At 37.5% G+C, this 23,672-nt stretch overlaps 2 protein-coding genes across 3 annotated transcripts; one reads left to right on the top strand and one right to left on the bottom strand.

Moving 5' to 3' along the window:
- Window positions 1–615: 615 nt before the first annotated feature.
- On the bottom strand, window positions 616–5,999 carry LOC134664158 (visual pigment-like receptor peropsin). The gene is made up of 7 exons (XM_063520746.1): window positions 5,776–5,999; window positions 4,345–4,507; window positions 3,830–3,957; window positions 2,928–3,150; window positions 2,563–2,647; window positions 2,003–2,149; window positions 616–1,364 (listed from the first exon to the last, which is right to left on the bottom strand). The coding sequence occupies exons 1-7, from the start codon at window positions 5,873–5,875 to the stop codon at window positions 1,236–1,238; spliced, it is 975 nt and encodes a 324-aa protein (XP_063376816.1). The 5' UTR covers window positions 5,876–5,999; the 3' UTR covers window positions 616–1,235.
- Window positions 6,000–6,648: 649 nt separating this feature from the next.
- Window positions 6,649–22,078, top strand: LOC134663936 (SET domain-containing protein SmydA-8-like). 2 transcript variants are annotated; one of them, XM_063520480.1, is made up of 3 exons: window positions 6,649–8,074; window positions 20,206–20,369; window positions 20,999–22,078. In XM_063520480.1, the coding sequence occupies exons 1-3, from the start codon at window positions 6,856–6,858 to the stop codon at window positions 21,152–21,154; spliced, it is 1,539 nt and encodes a 512-aa protein (XP_063376550.1). In that variant the 5' UTR covers window positions 6,649–6,855; the 3' UTR covers window positions 21,155–22,078. The 2 variants fall into 2 exon arrangements, with proteins under 2 accessions (XP_063376550.1, XP_063376551.1); XM_063520481.1 differs by lacking the exon at window positions 6,649–8,074 and adding an exon at window positions 10,495–11,721.
- The last annotated feature ends 1,594 nt before the right edge of the window (window positions 22,079–23,672 follow it).

Genomic DNA, 23,672 nt, shown 5'->3' with positions numbered 1-23,672 from the left:
GTTGCAAACCAGCAGTAAGATGAGCCGCTTCGCTCCGCTACTCATCATTGTTCTTCATAATAGTAAACTTGTTGTTAGTGGGTATCATATTAGACAATGAGCTTAGCTTATTACTTTTTTATTCAATTAAAAAGGTTTCGTTCCGTATCATTCACAAAATAGTTTCTTTTAGTAATGTTCTCCCTTTTAGTAAGGAACCCTTAAAGGAAGATTGGCGCAAAAACGGCCCGGATCCGGGCCAAAGCAACCGACACTTAATTTTCTATGGCAGGTGACCGGTGATCATGTGATGCTTTCTATAGAAAATTAAGTATCAGATGCCTCGGCCCTCGACCGGGAAGTTCTAACGTGAGATCCTAATAAAGGTCGGTAATTTTCACTAAGTACTTACCTGCTATAAAATGTGTACCTATATATACATAATGACATTAATGAATTTACTTATACCAATTCGAATTGTTATTCTCGGAGTTAATGTTTTCAATTGAAATAATCATGAAAGATGAAGAATTAGGTACTTTAATTAGGCGTATAAATTAAGTATTTTATAATAAGAGACAATTTAAGTATCCAACTCAGTATTAAAGTACATAATTAAACAATGGCAGTGTTTATAATGAGGACCGAAAGCCTCGGGAAATTAATCTCACTATTAACAAAGTCACATGCACACAATATTTATTCATTAAGCCGACGTTTAGTACAAGCCCCTGGTCGCATCTTTTTCTCGAATCCTTTAATTTCCGTTTACTTGCCCTTTAACCAACAAGATACTGACACATTTTGTCATCAAGTCCTTACACACGCTTAAAACATTACAGCTGAGCACTTGGGTGGGAGGGGTAGGAAAATACCTACTGGAAACACTCAAACTCGCGGGATTCCTTCTATAACACTTATTAAGGGTTAGATTAGACCTGGAAATTTTTCACACGATCTGATTGAAGCAGCCTGATCATGCGCTATCACAGTTATTACGTCAATACAACATGAGTATCAAAAGCCTTCTTTAAAGTCTAAAGCATGCCTTTACTGGCCTAAAACCGCTTGTTGGGTTCTGACGGTTCTGTTCGAAGTTCCACGTGATCATGTGTTGTCGTCACCACGAGCCGCAAATTGGATTATACCATACAAGTAGGTTGGGTCTGGAAGCGCTCAGCGTAGGCTAGTTGAAGTAGCTTGATGGTGCTTTCGTAGTCAACAGGTTTCTTTCGAAATGTGGAGCTTGCCCTGGGTTATGCCTGGAAGCGTTTGGCGCGGTCTGGCCGCAGCAACGCGTAGTGCCGCCGCACGCGGCCGAGTAGCGCCGCGCGCAGCCGCTCGTCCGCGAACAGGTAGCAGAGCACGGGGATGCTGGTCGCCGCCTACCATACAAATAATGTTGATTAGGGGCTGTCCATAAATTACGTCGATTTGTGACGATTTTTGCCCCCTCCCCCCCTAAAATCATCCAAAAATCATGCTTCGAATGACCCCGTTTCCTCCTACGTCATGCTACCATCATCCGATGTCCAGACCCCCCCCCCCGTAATTTGAAATGACGTAATTTATGAATAGCCCCTTATCATCATATAGTAAAAAAATTGTTACTTTTAAAGACCACAGGTACACCGTCAAAGTATTCTTTGATATTGCCAGTGACAATGCCAGCTACACGTGATCAATGAATAGGTTCCAATAATCAACCTATAATACTCACTACATGTGATTCAACATGAATTAAACTGATACGAGACGAGACGTTTAAGAGTTTTGAATAAAAAATGGGAACCTAATTTTCCTAAGAAGATAAGATACGTGCTTGATACATGTAGGTATTTCTCTAAAATCTTTTAAAATTATTTTTGTCTGCGTGTGCATTGTGTGTGCCGTTGTTGATATAATCTCCAGTATAGCTCAAGGCATAATTAACACCTAGCCATAACCACGCCTGGGATTCACAGTGGGTACCGGCATGGAAGTTGTAAGGACCAGAAAACTACAATAACCATTAATTACTTACCTCTGATGCAATGGGCGCTATAAGCGCCAATGTTGGTGGCACGTGGCTTCGGTAGTTCAGGACTAGAGCTGGGAACCACTGGTACCCTGCCAGGACTGCACTGGGGATCCATAGCGCCAGCGTGGAGATTGTGAGGACGTGGACACTCTGAGAACAAATTCAAGAAGTGTCGATCATTATAATATGTTATTGGACTTTCTATCTTGTGTTTGTATGGTTAACTCATATTTATTTTAGTTTACCTATTTAAACAACTTAATGAGGTACCTACACTAAAATAACATTACTGTATGATTAAAGAAAGTATTAGGATGGATTTTCAAATTGGTTTTCACGCACTCAAAGATTTCATTCTCGATTGTCATAAGTTTGTTGGTCAACAAAACATTAATTAAAACCAAAGTATTACTTTGCTAATCCGCGAAAAGATAACGTACTAGTCAATCAGTGTTAACAAAACATTGTTAGATTAACCGTTGATCTTAAATGAATCTTGTTTATCAGATTTCATGAAATATAAATAAAGTAGGTACCTAATTGTTTATCCAATTGTATCTTACCTGCGTTAATCTTTTCTGTTCTTTTTGTTGTTCACTTCTGTAATAAATAGTTTCTAGGCGAACAGCTTTACCCGTGTAATAGAAACTGAAAACGTTTAAAATATTTAAAAATAACTAATAATATATGACAATAGGTACATTTGTATAAACACCAGTCTGAACCAAAAAAAACTTAGATTTTTTTATATCTATACATACTAATGTACTATAATAGGTAGGTATCACTCTATAAAGTAAGAGCGTGTGCAGAGTAGCGGTTTGATACCAGTCGTACGCAAGGGTCAGAAGAACGCTGTACAACTATTTAACCAGAAGCAGTGTCGCGTATTTATTTCAATGTATATTTCTGTAATCACAGGTCTTACATAGCAATGACTGGTATCACTCCACAAAGGATAACGTAGGGCGCTGTGTATCCTATCTGCTTGGCACCAGAGGTCCCTGAGGGCCAGAAGAATGTGCATACGGTCCCGGTCGGATCGCAGGAGTAGAGCCCGTAGCCGAATAGAGGCGGCGTCGCGAACACGGCGGCGTTCAGGAAACATACACCAACGAGGATATAGTATAATCGTAGATGCAGAATCCTCTCTGAAACATGACACAACATACGTTACGTAGAGCTCGTATGTACATTTTTATACATGTGGCTAACAGTAACTAACAACATAAACATCCAAATTTAATAAATCAGATTTTTTTTCAACCACCAAGACCCCTAATAACTATTCAGATAAGGTTCTTAGGTTTATTATTCAATATTACGTACACATGCCAAACTAATTAGAGGAAATCATTGGCGCTTGAAATGACAAATTAATTAATTGAACTGCAGATAACAATTACTATCAATCTAATAGACAGTCTCAGATGATTCGTATTTTTTTGTAGATCTTAGATAAAATTTGCGTATCTGCCAACTCAATTTACCAATCACATCACCGGGTGGCGCGGAAGCGTGAGAAGTAGGTACGAGTAATGGTAACATTCCATTTCTAACCGCAGCTGCATTACTATTCATTTTAGTATGGAATTTGACACTGCCAGCGACGCGTTCAGTACCGGGAGTGCAGCTGCGGTTAGAAATGGAATGTTACCATTACTCGTACTCACATTCATTTCATAGAGTAACTACTAAGTCATAATTGACCCCTAGCATGTATAACCCTCTGACAGCCCAGCCACGCCAACTCATCGGTTGGTAATATTAATATGATTCATACTTAAAGATATTTAAAAAAATAGTAGGGTCCTATATATAGATATTTACCGCGTCTGTAGAACTTTGCTAGAAGGTATCTCTCCAGAATAATAACAAGTAATGCAGTCATTTGAAAGACACCGAAAAATTGATTTAAAAATGCAAATAGTTGACAGCACGCTGATCCGAATAACCATCTGAAACAAGGGGGGAAAAGCTGTAAAAACAATGTCTCAAGCGGGTAATTTTGCTTATATATTTTATATTAATATAAAATTATGCAAATAGGTTTGGTATAAAAATCCTATATCAAATAAAACCATATTATGTGTAATTAATCGAGTATTCTGCCTATAAAATAAATTATATTATTGTGATCTCAATTATACAATGATACTTCGCAACATATAGACTAGAGGTATAGGTAACATAAGGCCAATTTTGTGAAAATTAATAGTGATAAACCTAATATCGAGACATGAGACGTGATTTACATATTATTGATATTAATATTTACTTATTTGGTTATAATAATACTATATGTATACATTAATTCATATATATTTTTTTTTGTATTTCTTTACCGTTTCGTTACCGCCGAGGCCCCCGCGAAAGGAAATCCGAGCAAATTCCTGCCGAGCGACGCCGAGCAAAGATTTAGCACTAGAATATGGCTCCTGAAGGTAAGCAGGTGAGTGTGGATGAACGTGATGAAAAGCCAGCCGTTGAGCAGCACCCCGAACACTCCTGAAGATATTTTTTTTATCATGTTGGTTAAAAGTGTTCTCTTTGCACGCTTTTACATTAGTGACACGGACCTACGGCTCGATTCGGGAAATTAATTAGAGACTTACTAGTATATGAAATAGTAAAGATATGTGACGTTCCACTGCAAAAGGTACCTTATGGCGGCGGGTGCCGCGATTCGGGAAATGAATTAGAGATAAGATACGCTATTATTAACGCCGCTCCAATATTATTGCGGCGCTATGCAGTATGCAACGAAAGCGCCAGCCGACATAAGGTACCTTTTTCCGTGGAACGTAACATATCTTTTCTATATCGTGTCTAGTTAATCTCTAATTCATTCCCGAATCGCGCCGCTAGTCACCGCCATACATACTTACAATCCAAGTTACGTTCTCATTCTATAACGACATTCTGAAACCGAAGCGAGTATAAGTTTTACATATAAAGTTAGGGTAATTCCCCAGTAACTGGCCACTAGCCAATAACTGGCCACCCTAAACTAAAAATGAATTCTATTTACCTATAAACATAATTCATTTTAGTATAAGGTTGCAATAACTGGCCAGCCTTCAATAACTATAGCCACCTTACACTAAAATGAATTATGTTTATAGGTGAATAGAATTCATTATTAGTTTAGGGTGGCCAGTTACTAAGAGGTGGCCAGTTACTGGCGAATTACCCTACTACTCACTCTATTTTCTTTGTATAACAATTTTTAGCAACAAAAACTATACTAGACATATGATTAAGCCAAGTTTAAAACTTTAAATGTAAGTAATAGGTATTTAATGTAATTTATACATGTCTTTTTATAATGAGAGCGTAACGTTGATTGTATAGGAGCGGCTTTTTGGCGTCGAATACCTATGTGAAATTCATACATTTATTTGAAGGTAGATAGACAGATATACCTACCCAAATAATAAATGAGCTAGAACTTAGCGATGCAATATAAGTACTATGGTAGAGCTGTTCTGATAATTAAGTCGAATTATGTTATACTTAGAAACTACCTAACTAAAATCGTCACTACGTCGAGTTAAACTTAAGTTACGTCTCGCAGATTAAAAGTAAGTGAAGTCACAAGATATTAAAAAGCGTTTTTACCATAACTTGTTTTCAAAATACAGCTCTAAATTCGCAATTTGAAATACATATATATAGCTATATTACCTAAGTTACACTTTACATGTAGTAGGTACACAAATCAGAGTACAGAGAAAGCTAATTATAAGTATCGTTAGCTAGCTTATAGTACTTACCGAAGACAAAAAGACAACTCCCTAATAAAGTTTTATAGGAACTGTCAAAATAATACCACGGACAGTCATCTTCCTGATAATCGTAAAAGTTTTGCATCATGCTCCAGTTTCCAATATTGCACTGGCACCAAGGTAAAGGTAGACCGGTGTGTAAAGCGCTAGGGTCCCGGGGACGTCCACATAGCGCGAGTGGGCACAAACACTGGGCAGGTTGTCGAACCAGGCGCTGGGGGACAATGGGCCAGGATTGGGTGACACCATTGTGCGTGACATCGAGAGCATAAACTTATATTCTCTTGGCAGACTGCGGACGGTAAGCGATATATGCGAGAGAATGTCCTAGTAATTAAACTCTTTCATAACGATTTGCAGGTATTAAGATATTCCTTTAAAACCTTAATAAGATTCTTGAAGCATACTGCCTCTTAATATTGTCATAAAATTCTTTAAAAAATGTTCAGCAAGCAAGCAATACATACTGAATACTATGGAGCTATACAAAAAAAACATATTAGGTAATATAAAAAATAAGAGTCAGGGGAAATTAAACTTATTAGTTTATTAATCATGAAAAGTTCCGCCTGTCCACCTAAATATCCAGCACAACTTTTTTTCAGTAGGTATGTAAGTATATTTTTGGCGTAACGCTTAACCAGTCAGTTCCTCTAGGAGATTATTTTTGTATAACTGATCTGAGCTGCGGTTTTACTTACTTCTGGTGTTTATAAATAACCATCTACCGATCTCTTACACATACCTATTTTTTCGGCTAGTTTTTTCCAGATGTCGCGGACTAGTCTTTCACACTTGTGCCGCGGCGCGCTCAGGTAACCGGCTGATTCACGAATTTATCGAACTAATTGATTAATATTAAAATCTATTGTTATATTTCTCACTTGGCAAACTCTGTGACGGGAGGCTAGCTGGTATATATACACATGTCACGCAGCAGTTGGTGAAGTCGGTAGGGATTAATTGATACAGGAAATTAATATTGCATTGGTTTTTTGGCAGTGATGATAATGATTTGATTACTGGACACTTAATGTTATAAAACTGGTGGATGTTTATTCGCATTGAATGCGCAGTGCAGTGCTGACATCGAGCGAGGCGAGTCACGACAGGATGTTGTCATTGGATCAATTGTCGCGAATGGTAAAGGAACACTTAGGACTCTACAGCTCCGTCGACGGAGTTCTACATTCCAGCAAATGGGAAATCGGTGAATCGTCAGTTGGAGGCCGCGGGCTTATCGCAACGGAAGACATATTACCGGGTGAAGTACTCTTCGTGGATCACCCTCTCATCAGCGGGCCCCGGGCTGCATCTATAGAACAAGGCGGATGTACAGCTTGTTATAAATACGACACAGAGAATGTGGTTAAATGTTTAAAATGCGGATTGTTGTTGTGTTCCAAACAGTGTCAAAATAGTGACGTGCATTTTACTGACTGCAATATTATCTCACGCTGGGAGAAAAAAATGCCAGTTGAAGAGTTCAGCGATAAGACGGTGTCACGCGCACTCACTGCCATACGTGTGTTATTGCTTAACGAGGATCAAAAACAATTACTATTCGCTCTACAAGCTCACATGTTACCACAACACGGAACTGAGATTAGAGACCTAAAGCAATACTTTGAAATACCAGAATCCGAAGAAGATCTAATGAGACTTGCGTGTTGCGTACTCGATGCAAACGCGTATCAAATTGCAATCGCATACGGAAAGAAGGAAATGAGCAGAAGAGGGCTATATCCTGTTGCTAGTTTGATGAATCATAACTGTGTACCAAACACGAGGCACAGTTACAACAGCGATGCTCAAATGACAGTCAAAGCAATTAAGCATATACGAGCGGGATGTGAGATATTTACATGTTACTCTGGATTTTTATGGGGGACGCCTTCCCGACAAACTCAACTGTATAATACCAAACATTTTCTGTGCAAATGTGACCGTTGTGCAGACCCTACTGAGAGAGGAACTCTCCTAGCCGCTCTCAAGTGCTTTGTGACCGAATGTCCTGGTAGTATATTACCTATTCAGCCGTTGAATATGGCCAGTGCGTGGCAATGCCTTGAGTGTGGGTTGAGAGTACCTAGGAAGAATGTCGGTGCCGTGCAGAGTGCTATCGGCAGCTTACTCGGGTCAATAGACTTTGGAGACGTAGACCATTTGGAAAACTATCTCGCTAACCGGATCACTAAATACATTCCAAAAACGAACCAAGTAGTAGTCGATCTACAGTGCCGGATTATTTGGGAGTTTGGAGAAGTTGAAGGACTCCGTTATCATGGTAAGTACTATGAAAATAACTATAAATAACATATAAATGGCGTATAATTTGAAGCCACCTTCGTGTTAACTTCATGTTACGATATTACTCATTATTTTGTTATTGCTTTCTGGATATTATCTACTGATACCCTCATTAAGAATATGAATGTCTTAGGTACATTACTACTGAAGCAAATATTCAAGCAAATGGAGCAAAAATGCTGATTACTCTTCGCACTACATAAGTAATAAGCTGAGCAAGCTAAAGATTACAAAAAAGTAGAATGCTTGTTTGACACCGTCGTGCATTGCACGTAACTATTTCGTCGCATGCAACTATTTCGCAATTCAGATTATAAAATGCAACCTTATTCACTAATTTTCGAAGACATTAATTGCAGAGCCTTATTTCGAGCGCATATAGAAAATATATTTTTTACATTCTATATTTGGTAGGTAAACAATTAGTGTTACCCTTCCATTTAATTTAAACGAAAGTATAACAGAAGTAGTAGAGTAAACAAGCAGGAGACAAGTGAAGAGGTTCACTTGATACCTAGCGATCGGCTGACTGTGTAACCTTGATTTTAGTTGTCTTTTAACATATAGGTAGTACGAGATACCTATAGCTAAACTTAGTAAAAATACCCTATTTTTACACCAGTCAAATAAGCGATAATTAAAAATATCTTGAAATAGATAGAATCAATATGATATTTCCCGACCTAACTATACTCTTCACGCGATTCTTCAGTCATTTTATTAATAGCAACGAGGCCGCGAAGATACGGTAATCGTTTATTTACGAATTCATTCATAAAAGTAAGAAGTAAAACGCCTGAAATTATATTATAGAGTCACATGGGCCGTCGCCAGTATTACTTACGTAAATTAAGTTATTTCTGTCATGTTAAAATGACATAGGTACCTACTAAAATAACATGTAATTTGGCATAAACATTCAAATTACATACAAGGTGTAACAAAAATTTTAGGTAGATATCCGTTTAAGGGCATAGGGCACCGTATTCTGATTATGATTAGGGACAGAGGAAGAAGAAATAATTTTTCGCCGCGAAAAATTTTTGGCCTTCGTATGGAGGGTTAAGGGTCTCCTCACCAGATATATCGACGCGCATTCGGCAAAATCCGATAGGAAAAAGCTTTATGTCCGCGCAATAAGAGCGAAAAAGCCGTCGGCGCAGTCAGTCTCAAAAAGTACTCGTCGTATGACAAATACGAACGTTTCCAAGAAAATACGATGTTAAATATGACTAGATACTACAATATATAAATCAACAACAAGTGGTTATTTTTGTATAGTCTACGTCGAACAATGACGAAAGGTGACACGTCATTCATTCATAGATCTATATTACCAACCTACGTCATATTTTCAGCGTATCAACGTAAGATTAGTAGGTATGATCGTACACTATTTGTTTATTTTATTTTAAAAACCCAATTTAATGTCGTAATAATATTTAACATAAGTACCTAATTATATTTTATTAATAATTAGAAACACAATTAATAAACTAATTTATTCAAACTAAAAAAGAAACTATGATAAATCGGAAAATATACTTATACATAAAAAATGCTCCCCAGGTCATCTTCATGTGTTATGTTATGGTGCCCAGCTGCAGTATCATGGTTGCATTTTTATCAACTGTCATTCCATGCGTCACTTTCGCACTTACATATTTGTTAGAAAGTGACAGGTATTGTGACAAATGATCGACCATATTAGCCCTCCAGGAGGCTAGCAGCGTTACTCTTTGGGTGGCCAGGCTTATCCTCTGGGCGAGGTAGCTTTATTTTTTTTTTATTTGAAACAGAAGACAAGCTATTTTTATTAGAAACATTTTTTACCGAATGTATTCATAAATAACAGCTTAGTGTGACACCTACACCTATGAACTAAAACATCATGCTAAAAATATATTAAGTAAAACTATCTGTTGATTAATTAGATTTTAGTAAATACCCCGAACTATGTGAAATGCTAACAAACCTTGACTATTATTATTTACTTTTTTCTGCTGCGTTTATACTTACGTACCTACCTATTAAACATCTACTAAGAGACTGCGTAAAAAGATAATGGAATTCTAGTAAACTCGTCTTTAAAGCGGAAATCGTTAACCTACAAATCCTACAATTCCCAACTGTAAACAGATCTCGTCAATGCTAAAACACAAAAGTAAACTAGGTATGAGCGCGTTAGTCAGTCACATACCTCTAATGCTTTATTTCAACAATGCAGGTACGCAAGATAAATACATTTAAAGAATGCTTTTAGCTTAAACATGCCGATAAACATAATTCGTGTACCGACACACATTACGTCAGATTCGACACGAGTACAGGCCCATGAATTAGTTTTGAAATATACTCTTGTCGCTATTTTCATATCAGGTCAGTTTCATAGACAGCGGAGTCAGTCAGCCGCGGCCTGCGCTCCCTGGACCCCACATCTCGCAGTCCCGTGGCGGTGTCTCACCATAATGGCACATTTGTCTAACATAGAAGTACTTAAAGAACATCTCGCAAGACACACAACAAACGACACGTGTTCCTGGGATGTCAAACGCTCGAACCTTGGTGGGAGGGGGTTATTTGCAACAAAATTTATAAAAAAAGGAAATTTAATTTTTACCAACAAACCTCTAGTTATTGGACCACGGGCAGATCAGAATAAAGACACATTTTGTACCAACTGTTTTCAAAAAAATAAAACTTGTGTTTTGTGTGAAAAGTGTTATTTAATGGTGTGCTCCGAAAGTTGTAAAAATTCGCGTCATGCCCAAAAGTGTGACTTTATTTCTACTACTTGGAAACTGGATGAAGAATTCGATAATAAGGCCCGATTTATGGCCGGAATCCTTATATATTTAGAATGTTTATTGCTATCAAAGCAGCAGGTCGAAATGCTTTGTCAGCTACAGAAAAGCGACTCTAGCAGTGTAGACTGGTCTGAACTTCAAACGTTATTACCAAAAAACACCATTCCTGAAGAACAAATCAAGTTCATTACGATGTGTTCAGAAATATTAAAAATTAATTCATTTAGAATATCTAATCACAGCCAGAAAAATATGGTGGCTTTGCGCGGCCTATATCCAATATCCGCATTCTTGAATCACAGTTGCGTTCCAAACACGAGAAATGAATTTGGTGATGATTATACAATGGCGGTTTACGCGAGTAAAGACATCGAGGTTGGGGAAGAAATCGTCAGCAGTTACACTGGACTGCTTTGGTGTACGCCTGCCAGACGAATTCAATTGTACAAAACTAAAAGATTCTGGTGTAAATGCCACAGGTGCTCCGACTCCTCTGAAATGGGGACAAGGCTGTCGGCGTTGCGATGCTTGCACAAGGAGTGCGTCGGAGTTCTCTTGCCGGTAACGCCTCTGGACCCCCGGTGCGATTGGCGGTGTGACAACTGCGAAGCCCTGGAACCCCCTGCCCGAGTGAACATGGTGCAGGGCGTCCTCGGGAGCCTCGTAGCCACGCTGAACCTAGATAATCAATTCCAGCTAGAAACTTTCGTGCTAGAAAGACTAGCGGCTTTAATCCCTTACTCCAACCACATTTTTGTTGATTTGCGACTGAGACTTGCACTGAAGCTTGGATTTGCTGACGATATGAAATTATTCGGTATTGTGATATCGTGATATTTTAAAACTAACAAGTACTTATTCGACTTTTTCATGTTTTACCTTAAAACTTTTAACAAAAATCCGTTATTAAACCAAGTACCTACATACTTATTTTATTATCTATTGGTCAGCATGTTTTACTGTGTTACCTATTTTTACTTTATACATAAATATTAATCGATTAATAAATCCGAACATAAGTACATATATACTCGTAAAGAGTTATAAATATAAAACAAAAGTTGTAACCCAACTCTCGATTTCCGCCGATATTTTTGTAATGTCCATCTTTCTGTCATTCGTCGCCATGTTATAAACGCTAAAAGTGTGGTTTGTTGTTTTTAACGTTAGTGTTAAAAATAAACAAGAATCTCGTGAGGCAAAACGAAACTCCAAAGACCAAGACAAGTATACACCGATTTTGATAGCACACGCAGTGCAAGTGTTATTTTAAACGTTAGAATTCTATGTAATTATGACGTTTTACGACTCTTCTTTTGCTGACTTCGTACTCTATAGTAATTTATTTTGCTTATTTACTTAATTTTTTTCTGTTAAACTTTACAAATATTACCCCTTAGTACATATACTACATATTATGAAATGATCAGCCACATCTAGTTACGCGTCGAAGCGCGGCACCGCTTAATTCAGTGAACCGCATTAAGATTTTCACACAAAAATAGAAAAAAAAACCGTACATTTTGGGGGTTCTCCATACTTAGAACTGAAAGTCAATTTTTTTTTCATCAAACTCATACGTGTGGGGTATCTACGCATACTGCATAGGTCTTTAAAAATGATGTATCGAATATACTTTTTTTTAAACTGAATAGTTTGCGCGAGAGACACTTCCAAAGTGGTAAAATGTGTGTCGCCCCCCCTGTAACTGTAAAATAAGATAATGATAAAACTAAAAAAAATATGTACATTACCATGCAAACTTCCACCGAGAATTGGTTTGAACGAGATCTAGTAAGTAGTTTTCTTTTAATACGTCACAAATCGGAAACCGCAATTTTATTATGTTACTTGCTGCTACGGAACCCTTCATGGGCGAGTCCGACTCGCACTTGGCCGCTTTTTTAACAAGCTGCCGAGTGAGATGTAGTAAGGTAAATGTACTAGTGCCCGACATGCTAATGCCCAATAGATTGCATCTTGCTGCCACCTCTATTGACAATAAGTAATAACACAAGTTTCAATATGACATGTACTGGAACCGCGTCGAGCACTAGTACGTTTACCTTACTGTAGTATAAACGTAGCTAACATTTTATGTATCTTATTGTAGAATATAATAAAAACTTTTTACAAAAAAAAGAAAACCGACTTCAAAAAGGATGAAATAAAATATTATCCTTTTTAAGTCTATGCGTTACCAACTGATATGTTTGAAGTCGGTGCCAAGCCAACTTTTGAAGCATACCATGATTTTGGTGCGATTCTATAATGATTTACGTTGGATTGCCTTACACGACGACAATGAACGTACTTTCTGTAGGTACAGTCGTCGTTAAAAATATGTTTACACTTTTCGTCTTATATTACATATTACAAAGAAGTACGGTGCAAAAGTGTAAACATATCTTTGACGTCGACTGTACCTAAGAACACACGATCAAACCTTCTTGGTACAGTCCGTACCATGTTTGTCGGCACGCAAGCGTGGGATTGGGACTGAGTTATTTCCCGTCCCTTATTCAGAGGACTACATTTCAAAATATAAAACAAATCAAGGAATTTACGTTCTTGCCAAATTTCACCTAAAGCGGTTCAGTTGTTTAGCCATGAAAAGGCGACAAAGAGGCAGACAGAATTACTTACACATTTATAATACTCATTAGTACAGTTCTCTAATGGGATTTATAGTCATAAAGCTGATTATTTTTGACGGGGTGTTACTACTTGGCTTGGCACCGACTTCAAACATATCATTTGGTAACGCATAGACTTAAAAAGGATAATATTTTATTTCATCCTTTTTGAAGTCGGTTTTCTTTTTTTTGTAAAAAGTTTTTATTTTTCCATTTTTAGTTTTAACGCATTGTTAAGTGCGCGACGCATGAATGAAAAACAACATCATGATTAACACTAAATTCGTGTACCTACTTTAATAAATATGTACTTAATCAGGATTTTTTTCGAGTCCGTCTGGGAAATTATAATTCCTGTCACTACACTAAATCCATCCTCCGCCCCGCCACTGACCCAATCCCTCAACCCCCCGATGGCCCCGATCACTCTACCTCACAGCGCATCAACCCCTGATGCATGAACCCCTCGACCCTGAACCAGCAGCCCTTCAACCGCCATTCCCTTAGCTTCGCTTCGCCTTAACTCCTAACCCTAACCCCCGATCAGTAGCCTTACCAGCTTACCAAGAGTTTGACATTGATTTATTCGCTAGCGTGTGTGTAACTTACTTTCTTTGCATCTCGCTCGTACTGGCATATTAGTGCGAGCGAGATGCATGAAAAGTAAGTTACGAAGACGTTAGCGTCGCTAACTTAGCGAATATGTCAATGTCAAACTCTTGTTAAGTATACACTTGGCTACACTTGCAGTACATCAAATTGGCGGTTTTCGGAAGCAAATGCTCGAATTACTTTAGAAAACACCGAAATCACTTTACACGTGCCTTTAAAAACTGAGGAGTTCCCTCAATTCCTCATGGATTCCATCATCAGACCAGAACCAAAAATAATACGGAAACACCTTGGAGGTAACTCCTTCCAAACAAAAAAATAATTACTCAAATCGGATCACAGGTGCCGGAGTAATTGCTGAACATACTACATTTAAGAAATCATCATCATTATCATCAAAACAATCATCATCATCAGGTCTACTTCATAAAAGTGGTGGTTTTCGGGAGAAAATGCTCGAGTTGCTTAAGAAAATACCCAAATCACCATGCATGTGCCTTTAAAAATTGAGGAGTTCCCTCAATTCCTCATGGATTCCATCATCAGACCAGAACCAAAAATAATACGGAAACACCGTGGAGGTAACTCCTTCCAAACAAAAAAAGAATTACTCAAATCGTATCACAGGTGCCGGAGTAATCGCTGAACATACTACATTTAAAAAATCATCATCATTATCATCAAAACAATCATCATCATCAGGTCTACTTCATCAAAGTGGTGGTTTTCGGGAGAAAATGCTCGAGTTGCTTAAGAAACCACTCAAATCACCATGCATGTGCCTTTAAAAATTGAGGAGTTCCCTCAATTCCTCATGGATCCCATCATCAGAACAGAACCAAAAATAATACGGAAACACCGTGGAGGTAACTCCTTCCAAACAAAAAAAGAATTACTCAAATCGGATCACAGGTGCCGGAGTAATCGCTGAACATACTACATTTAAAAAATCATCATCATTATCATCAAAACAATCATCATCATCAAGTCTACTTCATCAAAGTGGTGGTTTTCGGGAGAAAATGCTCGAGTTGCTTAAGAAAACACTCAAATCACCATGCATGTGCCTTTAAAAATTGAGGAGTTCCCTCAATTCCTCATGGATCCCATCATCAGAACAGAACCAAATTAAAATGGGACCAACTCGGAGGTAGCTCCTTTCAAACAAAAAAAGAATTACTCCAATCGGACTACAGATGTCGGAGTAATCGGTGAACGTACATAGAAAAAAAAAAAATAGTCACAACCGAATACAGAACCTCCTCCTTCTATGAAATGGAAGTCGGTTAAAAAAATGTTTTCACATCACCTATTCGGAAAACCTGGTAGGAGAGATCAAAGCGGCATGTTTTCTACCCTGAGACATTTGATTGCCAGTGGGTATAAAATATTAACACAATCAAAATACGAAAACAGTGTGCACATAACTAATAGATTAAGTAAATTGTTTTTAATCGATTACGTATTACGTCATACTATTTTTTTAGCTTCAACAATATTTTTAAACATAATAATTTCTTCATAGGTGTTGTGAAAAGCAGTATCCCATCAAAAACATAAATGTAAAAAAGGAGAGCCAAGTTCAATACAAAAATTATGCTTGGCTGTGGGGTTCGCCGCAAAAAGAATGGAGATTTAAATGAGTGCCAAGTTCTATGCAAAATCCAAATATGTATTTATAGGAACAAAATAACATTATAAACAAGTATTAAACTCTATTTCTTTGCTTTATTGGATACCTATAACAATTGCTGTTATTTAAAAAAAATGTGAGATCTTAAAGTAGGTTAGATTTGACTTGGCCAGTTTTCATTACATCAATCATTTTATAAAGTTATTCAACATATATATTTTGTAATTCTGATAAAAACTGGCCAAGCCAAATCTAACCTACTTTAAGATCTCACATTTTTATTAAATAACAACAATTGTTATAGGTATCCAATAAAGCAAAGAAATAGAGTTTAATACTTGTTTATAATGTTATTTTGTTCCTATAAATACATATTTGGATTTTGCATAGAACTTGGCACTCATTTAAATCTCCATTCTTTTTGCGGCGAACCCCACAGCCAAGCATAATTTTTGTATTGAACTTGGCTCTCCTTTTTTACATTTATGTTTTTGATGGGATATCAATACTTTTTGTAAAGAAAACTAGGCAGGTATTGAGATTTAATGTTTTTTCTTGTGTTTCCGCTGCATGTTTTTTACTTCTGTTCTTTGTATTAATTATGTGGTGCCACGCGCCGCCAACGACACACCGTGGACCGGTTGTTTAGCGCGTATTACAGGTTTTTTGTATGGGGACCCCCCCTATTTTTTAACTTTTTTTATTTTTAGATTTTTTCCTACGCTTACACACAATTACCGAGCTGGATTCCAAATTTCATCCTTCTAGGTCATCTGGAAGTAGGTTAGGTTTAGGTACTATATGTCAGTCACAATAAAAAAGAAATTTGTATGGGAACCCCCCCTATTTATTAACTTTTTTTTGTTTTTAGATTTTTTCCTACGCTTACACACAATAACCGAGCTGGATTCCAAATTTCATCTTTCTAGGTCATCTGGAAGTAGGTTAGGTTTAGGTACTTATATGTCAGTCACAATAAAAAATGGTTTTTTTGTATGGGGACCCCCCCTATTTTATAACTTTTTTTAATTTTTAGATTTTTTCCTACGCTTTCACACAATAACTGAGCTGGATTCCAAATTTCATCCTTCTAGGTCATCTGGAAGTAGGTTAGGTTTAGGTACTTATATGTCAGTAACAATAAAAAATGGTTTTTTTGTATGGGGACCCCCCCTATTATATAACTTTTTTTAATTTTTAGATTTTTTCCTACGCTTTCACACAATAACTGAGCTGGATTCCAAATTTCATCCTTCTAGGTCATCTGGAAGTAGGTTAGGTTTAGGTACTATAGGTATGTCAGTCAGTCTTAAAATTTACGACTTTTTGACCTTCATATCTTTATAACCGTTTGAGCTAGCTTCATGAAATTTGGGCTTCTAGATGTCCTTATGGATATAATTAAACACACGTAGTTTTATGTGTTTACGTTAAAGATGTTTTGAGTTATAGAAGGGTCAAAAGTGGCACCAAGTGGTTCGTGTAATATTACACTTGGCGCTGGCTAGCCAGTTCCTTTGCTTGAACTTGGCTTGACACGCTGCCGCGTGTCTAGATAATATGTGTCACATCACATGGCAACGGCATTGCAACTATTTCCACGTAGGGCGTTAACTCTTGAATCCTTCACTACGCTCATGATTCAAAGTATGCCCACGCCGTATTTCTAATACCGACATAAAATCTAAGAATAGGTACTCTAGTACTTTACTTACTACTTTTGTTTTTCAATAAGTAGGCTGTTTTGCATGTTGTAGCCGTTGTAGGTATATTTAAACAGAAACATACCTACTCGTATCACATGGCTATAATGGGTTGTGGTGTGTAGATATTACATTCGCGGGCATTTTGCGGTATTTATCGAGTCAAGGATTAATTACTAAACAACTCTGATACCAAGGTTCCGTTGTAGCTAGGTACATGTATGTATTGGTTTATGTATGTGCCTATTTGTATATTCTTAGTAGGGTGTTAAGATGAAGAGTGGGGTCAAAGGTTTACATTAGAAGCAGAAAATGAAACTAAAACGGCGCGATTCGGGTAATGAATTAGTGATACAGTAGATATGAAATAGTAAAGTTATGTGACGGTCCACGGCAAAAGGTACCTTATGGCGGCTCGCGCTTATATACATCGCATAGCGCCGCAATAATATTGGAGCGGCGTAATAGCGTAAGCGCCAACCGCCATACCTTTATTTGTGTGATTAGAAAAAAACAATTTTGAAATATTACTTAAATGTACAAAATACTCGTAACTACCACATTATAATGACAGTGACTCACGTGACACTGTCTTCTCTTCTTAATTTTAATATCTGCTTCTGTTGTAAGCCTTTGACGCTACTCTAATACACTTTTGAACCTCGTTACCCCGATTATATGTAGGATTTTCCTATACCTACTGAAAGGAAAACCTTGTTTAAATTAACTAGTTATTCATTCATGCACGGGTGGGAAGTCAATGGGTAATTGAATCGTAACTTTTCAATATAAGACAATTATATCGTCAGTAACCAAGATTTTCCAGGAAAAAGAAACTTAGCTACTTCGTGTCCATAAGCGTCATAGGTACAGCACCTTATTCCTTGGTAATAAGGAAAAAGTGTAAACATATATTTGACGTAGACTGTGCGTACCTACCTATTATCACTAAGTACCACGCCGCGTCTATCTGTTTGTGCGTTTGTATGTTCGCGATAAACTCAAAAACTTCTGGATTTTCATGCGGTTTTCAACAATCCATAGAGTGATTCTTGAGGAAGGTTTAGGTGTATAATTTCTTATTCCGTGCGAAGCCGGGGCGGGTCGCTAGCATAATATATTATCAAAATCTATAGAGCCGTTTTCGAGAAGCGATTTACTTTGTTTCTATACAAATATTGTTCGTGTAGATAGCATATACGTAGTTTATAGTGCGAGTTGCATGCGTGTTAGTTAAGACAATAGGTGAGCAGTGTGCGTCATGACCAACGATCACATTGCCACATTTGGATGCGCCACAGCGATGCACATGTAGGCCGCGCCAGCTCATGCCCAGGCGACTACTGCGTAACCACTCATTATCATGTTAATATACATTTAACAACTATTTATGTGTTACATAAACTTGTAGAGAACGGACGTGCCCGCCCCTCTAATCAAAAGTGACATTAATAGTCCGAATTATATTCCAAGTCCATGAAACAATTCCATTCAAACTGCGCCATTCCGTGGTCTTCAAACGCATTTTGACGGCTTGTATTAATTTTAGTTAGTGTTACAGCACGCGTTCAGAATAGCGTGTCACGGTATGCAGTCGTACTACGCAACAAGTCAATAAAATCAGGGGCGATATTATCGCGAGGGGCAGTTGTACGATTAACCGCCGTTGACATGGGCGCTGCCGCGAGGAACGCCCGGCCGCACGTCGTCAGCAGGTGGATTGGTCTACCTGTGCCGTTAGTACTACAAGCCATAATACTCCGCATTTAATAATAATCCCGGTGCATTGTACTTTGTTGTGTTCGTCATTTTGGCGTCTGTAATGATTTACGTACGTGAGTGATGTGTTAATGTGACGAGACGATACGTTTCTGAGATATGAGGTAGTCCATCAGCAATTTGACGTAGTAAATAATGCCGTCATTCGTCAGACACCGTCCAAATTGTTGTCATCCGCCTGATTGATACGGGCACGCTGGGATTCACGCAGTCGGAAATATCAGGCAATGGTCGTTGTGTCACTGTGTGTCCAAATTTAAAATAGGTGCAACCGACAATTCGTTATTGGTGTTCAAATTAGTATATGCTATACGGGTCATTCGTGTGCAAATCTAAGTGCTGTTTTGGCAATCTGCCGTTAAAATCTGCTGATGAAGACCTACATTTTTTTAATAGCCAACTATTTGTATTGTAGTGAGCCAAGATTGAATGAAGAATTGAATATCAATACGGGTCGCGCTACGAGTCTTGCGTACTCGCGTTACGAAGATAGATTTCTGGCAGAACTATGTCCCAGCCAGTAAATTCTTTCTAAGAATCCAAGAGATAAAATGAACACAAGCTGTAACTGGTCGTCTACTATAGCTAAAGGGCTTCTTCTTAAAATTTAATAATTTTATTAAAATTATTTGAGGGGGATGAATATTAAATACATAATCCTTTAAATAAGTACCTAAGCAACTTTCAAAATTACCTACTTAAATCTTTAATATAACTTATTTCAACGTTACTATAGGCATATTATTGTAAATGCTGAAGTACATATGTCTGCATAATGTTGTCGGTCTGTTTGCTAGCTTCTAACACTTCTTAGGCACTAAACGCCATCATTGACTGTTATGATGTTTTAAAGGAAAACTCATTATAATACATGCCTAATTACATGTAGTAGTAGTTATTATGAAACATCGAGAGCTGACAACGCACGATTTCCACAGAGCTGTCGGAATCCCGTCTGTCACTGAAGGAGACGCTGTGCCGCGGCACGCTGCGCACGGTGGCGACGCTGGGCGCGGGCGACGCGCACCTCCGCGGCCTGCTGCTCTACCACCTGCACGCCGCGCTGGCCGAGCGCGCGCGCCGCTCACCAGACCTGTTTGAGGCGAGTACCGTGTGCTATACTCACCACATCACCAACTGGCAACTGAGGTCATAATGCTATCTCCTGTAACCAGTACCGCCTTTACCATAAGAGCACACGGGGCCCGTGCCCAGGGTCCCATCCTCAGGGGGCCCCGAAGGACAGACCGTAACAGTATATTTGAATACTCGTAATAAATAGAAGATTATAGTAGAGAAATGTTAGTTTAATTCGCTTTCTTTACTTGCCAAAAGAGCCCCAAATTGTTATGTGCCCAAGGGTCCCAGTATAGTTTAAGACGGCCCTGGCTATACTCACCGCAATACCAACTGGCGACTGAGGTCATAATGCTATCTCCTTTACCATTGTTAAGACCAACCAAGGGTGAAAGAGATGGCTTTATGACGTCATTGTGGTGTGGGCACCGATGGGCACGGGAGCACTATGCCCGCCACTTGCAGAGTGCGCGCGCCGCTGACACTCTTGAAGCGAGATAACGAGTGACTTCTGCCACAATGTATGCGCCATCCGGAAGGACACAACCCAAATTTATAACTACGCTCGACCACACATACCTAAAACCAGTCTAAACTGACCTACCGTTTTTGTTCCTTAGTACCAGACTCATGTCTTTATTGTTTATTTTTCAGGAGTTGAAGCCAGAAATCGAAAGTACAATCGAGCAGGCCTACAGCATTTTGCAAGGCGACGTGTCCGCACCGCCCGACCTCGAGCTACGGCGCCGCTACCTCGGCCCCGGCTGCGACAAACCCCAAGAAGAGCGGTTCTTTATCCTGGACGCTTAATGTCTACGAGTCGTACATAATCTAAAGCCAAAGTGTCCTAAAATTATAATTATTTCCAACGCTGTTAATACAAATAGATTATACCTATGTACCTACATACATACGCTTATTTGAGCAACACAGTTGACACCAAAGTGCTATTTATAGGAGTTTGAAGTCTATACCTCGTTTTTTTTAGCATTAGAAAAAAGGTAAACAATCTTGATGTGTCTTTTAATTGAAAAACACATTTTAAAAATAAGTTACGGCAAATATGTTACAATTATGAATCTAATACGATCATTTATATTCTTCTGCTTTCATAAGTAATAGTTTTTGATTTTTAAAAAGCGTTTAAAATTAAAAGACATGCCAAGATCGCTGATCTTCTTGCAAGTTCTTTCTAATGCTAAAAAAAAACGAACTATAGCAACTGAAATTTATCAAATGGAACTTAATCCTCTAGTCTTCATTTTGAGACGCGTTTTGTAAAATATGTTAGATATTTTTAAGTACTACTTATACTATAAGTACTCTATAATTTTTGAATCTAGTAAAATACGAAATAAATAAACAATGTGATTATGAATTTGGTTTTAGTGGCAGGTAAGTAGGTATAGCACAGTTAAGTAAAATAAAACAAGATAAATTATAATTATTTTGTAACACTAACTACCGTTTTTTGAGTAAACCTGTAATTATTTTTGGGATATGCAGGTCACATGTCGATGTGGAAGTGTGTCAGTATCAGTAGGTCTAGGTAGGTATTTAATGAACAGCCTTTACTATGGGACTGACCTCCGAAATCGAGAAACAATTGTAGCTGTTTCTAAAAAACATTTACATATCTGTCGTAATCTGTGTATTCTTTTTAATATTTCGGGGTTGACCCCGTAGTAACCCCGAAATTTCCCGAAAAGTCCCATACACCTTAAAAGTCATTTACCTTAAGACTGCATCGAGCAAAATCAGCGAAAAAGGCAGTCACCGTTTAGTCGCTAGCGTTCACATCTCTTGATAAAAAAAATTATAATAAATGTCATTATTATCCCAAAGAGTGTGTTTACAACGAATCACCCTTGAAAATCTGAAATATTTTACAATATAATAAATACACTTATGCAAAGTTGTACCTAAAACGAGATGAACGAGTGTCAGCGTTTAGTAAAATTTGTATAAAAAAATCGATGCTCATGCTATAAAATCGAGTGATTTCGAAAGCCAGATAACTGGACTACAACGAATCAGGCTTTTCCTATTTTTCCTCTTAAAGGCTACAGAGAAATTCAATCGTAAACGTAAACTTTCGTAAAATTTCCATACATCCGCCATATCTGTCAAATTCTCCTTTCAATCAGATGCCCGCTGGGCTTGGTTCGAAGCGGACGCGTACCAGGATCTCCCAGTTTGACATTTCGATTTTGAATATATATTGACAGAAATTCATATCCGTATACGAATGATGATACCAGTGAAAAACTGTGTTCAAAATAAATAGGGTAAATAAATAACGTCACACGGAGATCTAGAGTCATTAAAATTTCGATTTCTTTTTATTCACAAGTCATAATACTTAAAAAATATGACAAATTATTTAATAAAATATATGAATACAACCAAATCAGTGTAATTAGCGGCTTCCTAATTCACTTAAAATGAAAAAAGTTTGAAGATTTGTTATTTCTTATTGGAATAAATTTTCATTGTGCTGGTATTCATGTTACGTCATTTTAAAAACATATATGACATAATGTCAATATACTAGATAAACAATTTATCAACAAAATTCTTCACATTTTAGCCTAAGCAATATAAATTATTCAAATTTTATTTATGAAGACAGAGCAATGTTGTTCACATAATTTCAGCAATAAAATTCATAGTTTCAACTAGTTCTGTTGCTATTCTGAGAGCTGTCACGAGCTCTGAAAGTTAATTCAATGATATATCATCAAGAAATTGAAATCAAGACTCGACCTGCAGTCTCAGCGAGTTTTTGTGGCTATATTATCAGTTGAAAGAACGATATTTAAAGACAATACCAGCAGTGATCTGGTTTACGAGTACCTATATTGGTTTCATGTGACGATGTTTATATAAATGTATCTATCAAACAACAACGTGCTTTTATTTCATTGATATTCGGTGTAAAACGATAACTCAGTAACGGAATAAAATTATGAGAAATGCCTTTGGTTTTTTTCAGTGAACGTTTACATTTATGAGGTCGTTTATAAGGTCTTATGTCTTATCAGCGTGGCTTTGGCCTTTGGACATTTTTGTAATGCTTTGTAATAAGATAGGTGAGGTATCTACTTATATCCCTAATTGTAATAACCTTTTATGAAATGAATTACAATTTAATTATTTAAATAAAAATCATTTTTGTTTGTAGGTATTAAGTTTGTATACACTAATAAATTATATTTTAATTTAATAAAAAAGTGGTCCACAAAAATATACATCCGCTCGGTCCGCTAAAATAATATAAGTGCCCTTCATAATATTAAGTAGGTATATTTAAGATTAACAATCAGTA

The sequence above is a fragment of the Cydia fagiglandana genome, chromosome 4 (assembly GCF_963556715.1).
Source record: "Cydia fagiglandana chromosome 4, ilCydFagi1.1, whole genome shotgun sequence".
NCBI lineage: Eukaryota > Metazoa > Arthropoda > Insecta > Lepidoptera > Tortricidae > Cydia > Cydia fagiglandana.
The sequence above is the reverse complement of the archived record's forward strand: the minus strand, read 5'-3'. Positions and strand labels throughout refer to the sequence as shown.

What these genes read in the sequence shown, in the direction of transcription:
- LOC134664158 (XM_063520746.1), bottom strand. Translation starts at nt 5,875, where the DNA reads ATGATGCAAAACTTTTACGATTATCAGGAAGATGACTGTCCGTGGTAT. An exon ending in AGCAAAGTTCTACAGACGCG is followed by an intron (nt 3,151 to 3,829) that starts GTAAATATCTAT and finishes GTCATGTTTCAG; the next exon opens with AGAGGATTCTGCATCTACGA. An exon ending in GTGATACCAGTCATTGCTAT is followed by an intron (nt 2,648 to 2,927) that starts GTAAGACCTGTG and finishes AAACGTTTTCAG; the next exon opens with TTTCTATTACACGGGTAAAG.
- LOC134663936 (XM_063520480.1), top strand. Translation starts at nt 6,856, where the DNA reads ATGCGCAGTGCAGTGCTGACATCGAGCGAGGCGAGTCACGACAGGATG. An exon ending in TGAAGGACTCCGTTATCATG is followed by an intron (nt 8,075 to 20,205) that starts GTAAGTACTATG and finishes CGATTTCCACAG; the next exon opens with AGCTGTCGGAATCCCGTCTG. An exon ending in GCTCACCAGACCTGTTTGAG is followed by an intron (nt 20,370 to 20,998) that starts GCGAGTACCGTG and finishes TTTATTTTTCAG; the next exon opens with GAGTTGAAGCCAGAAATCGA.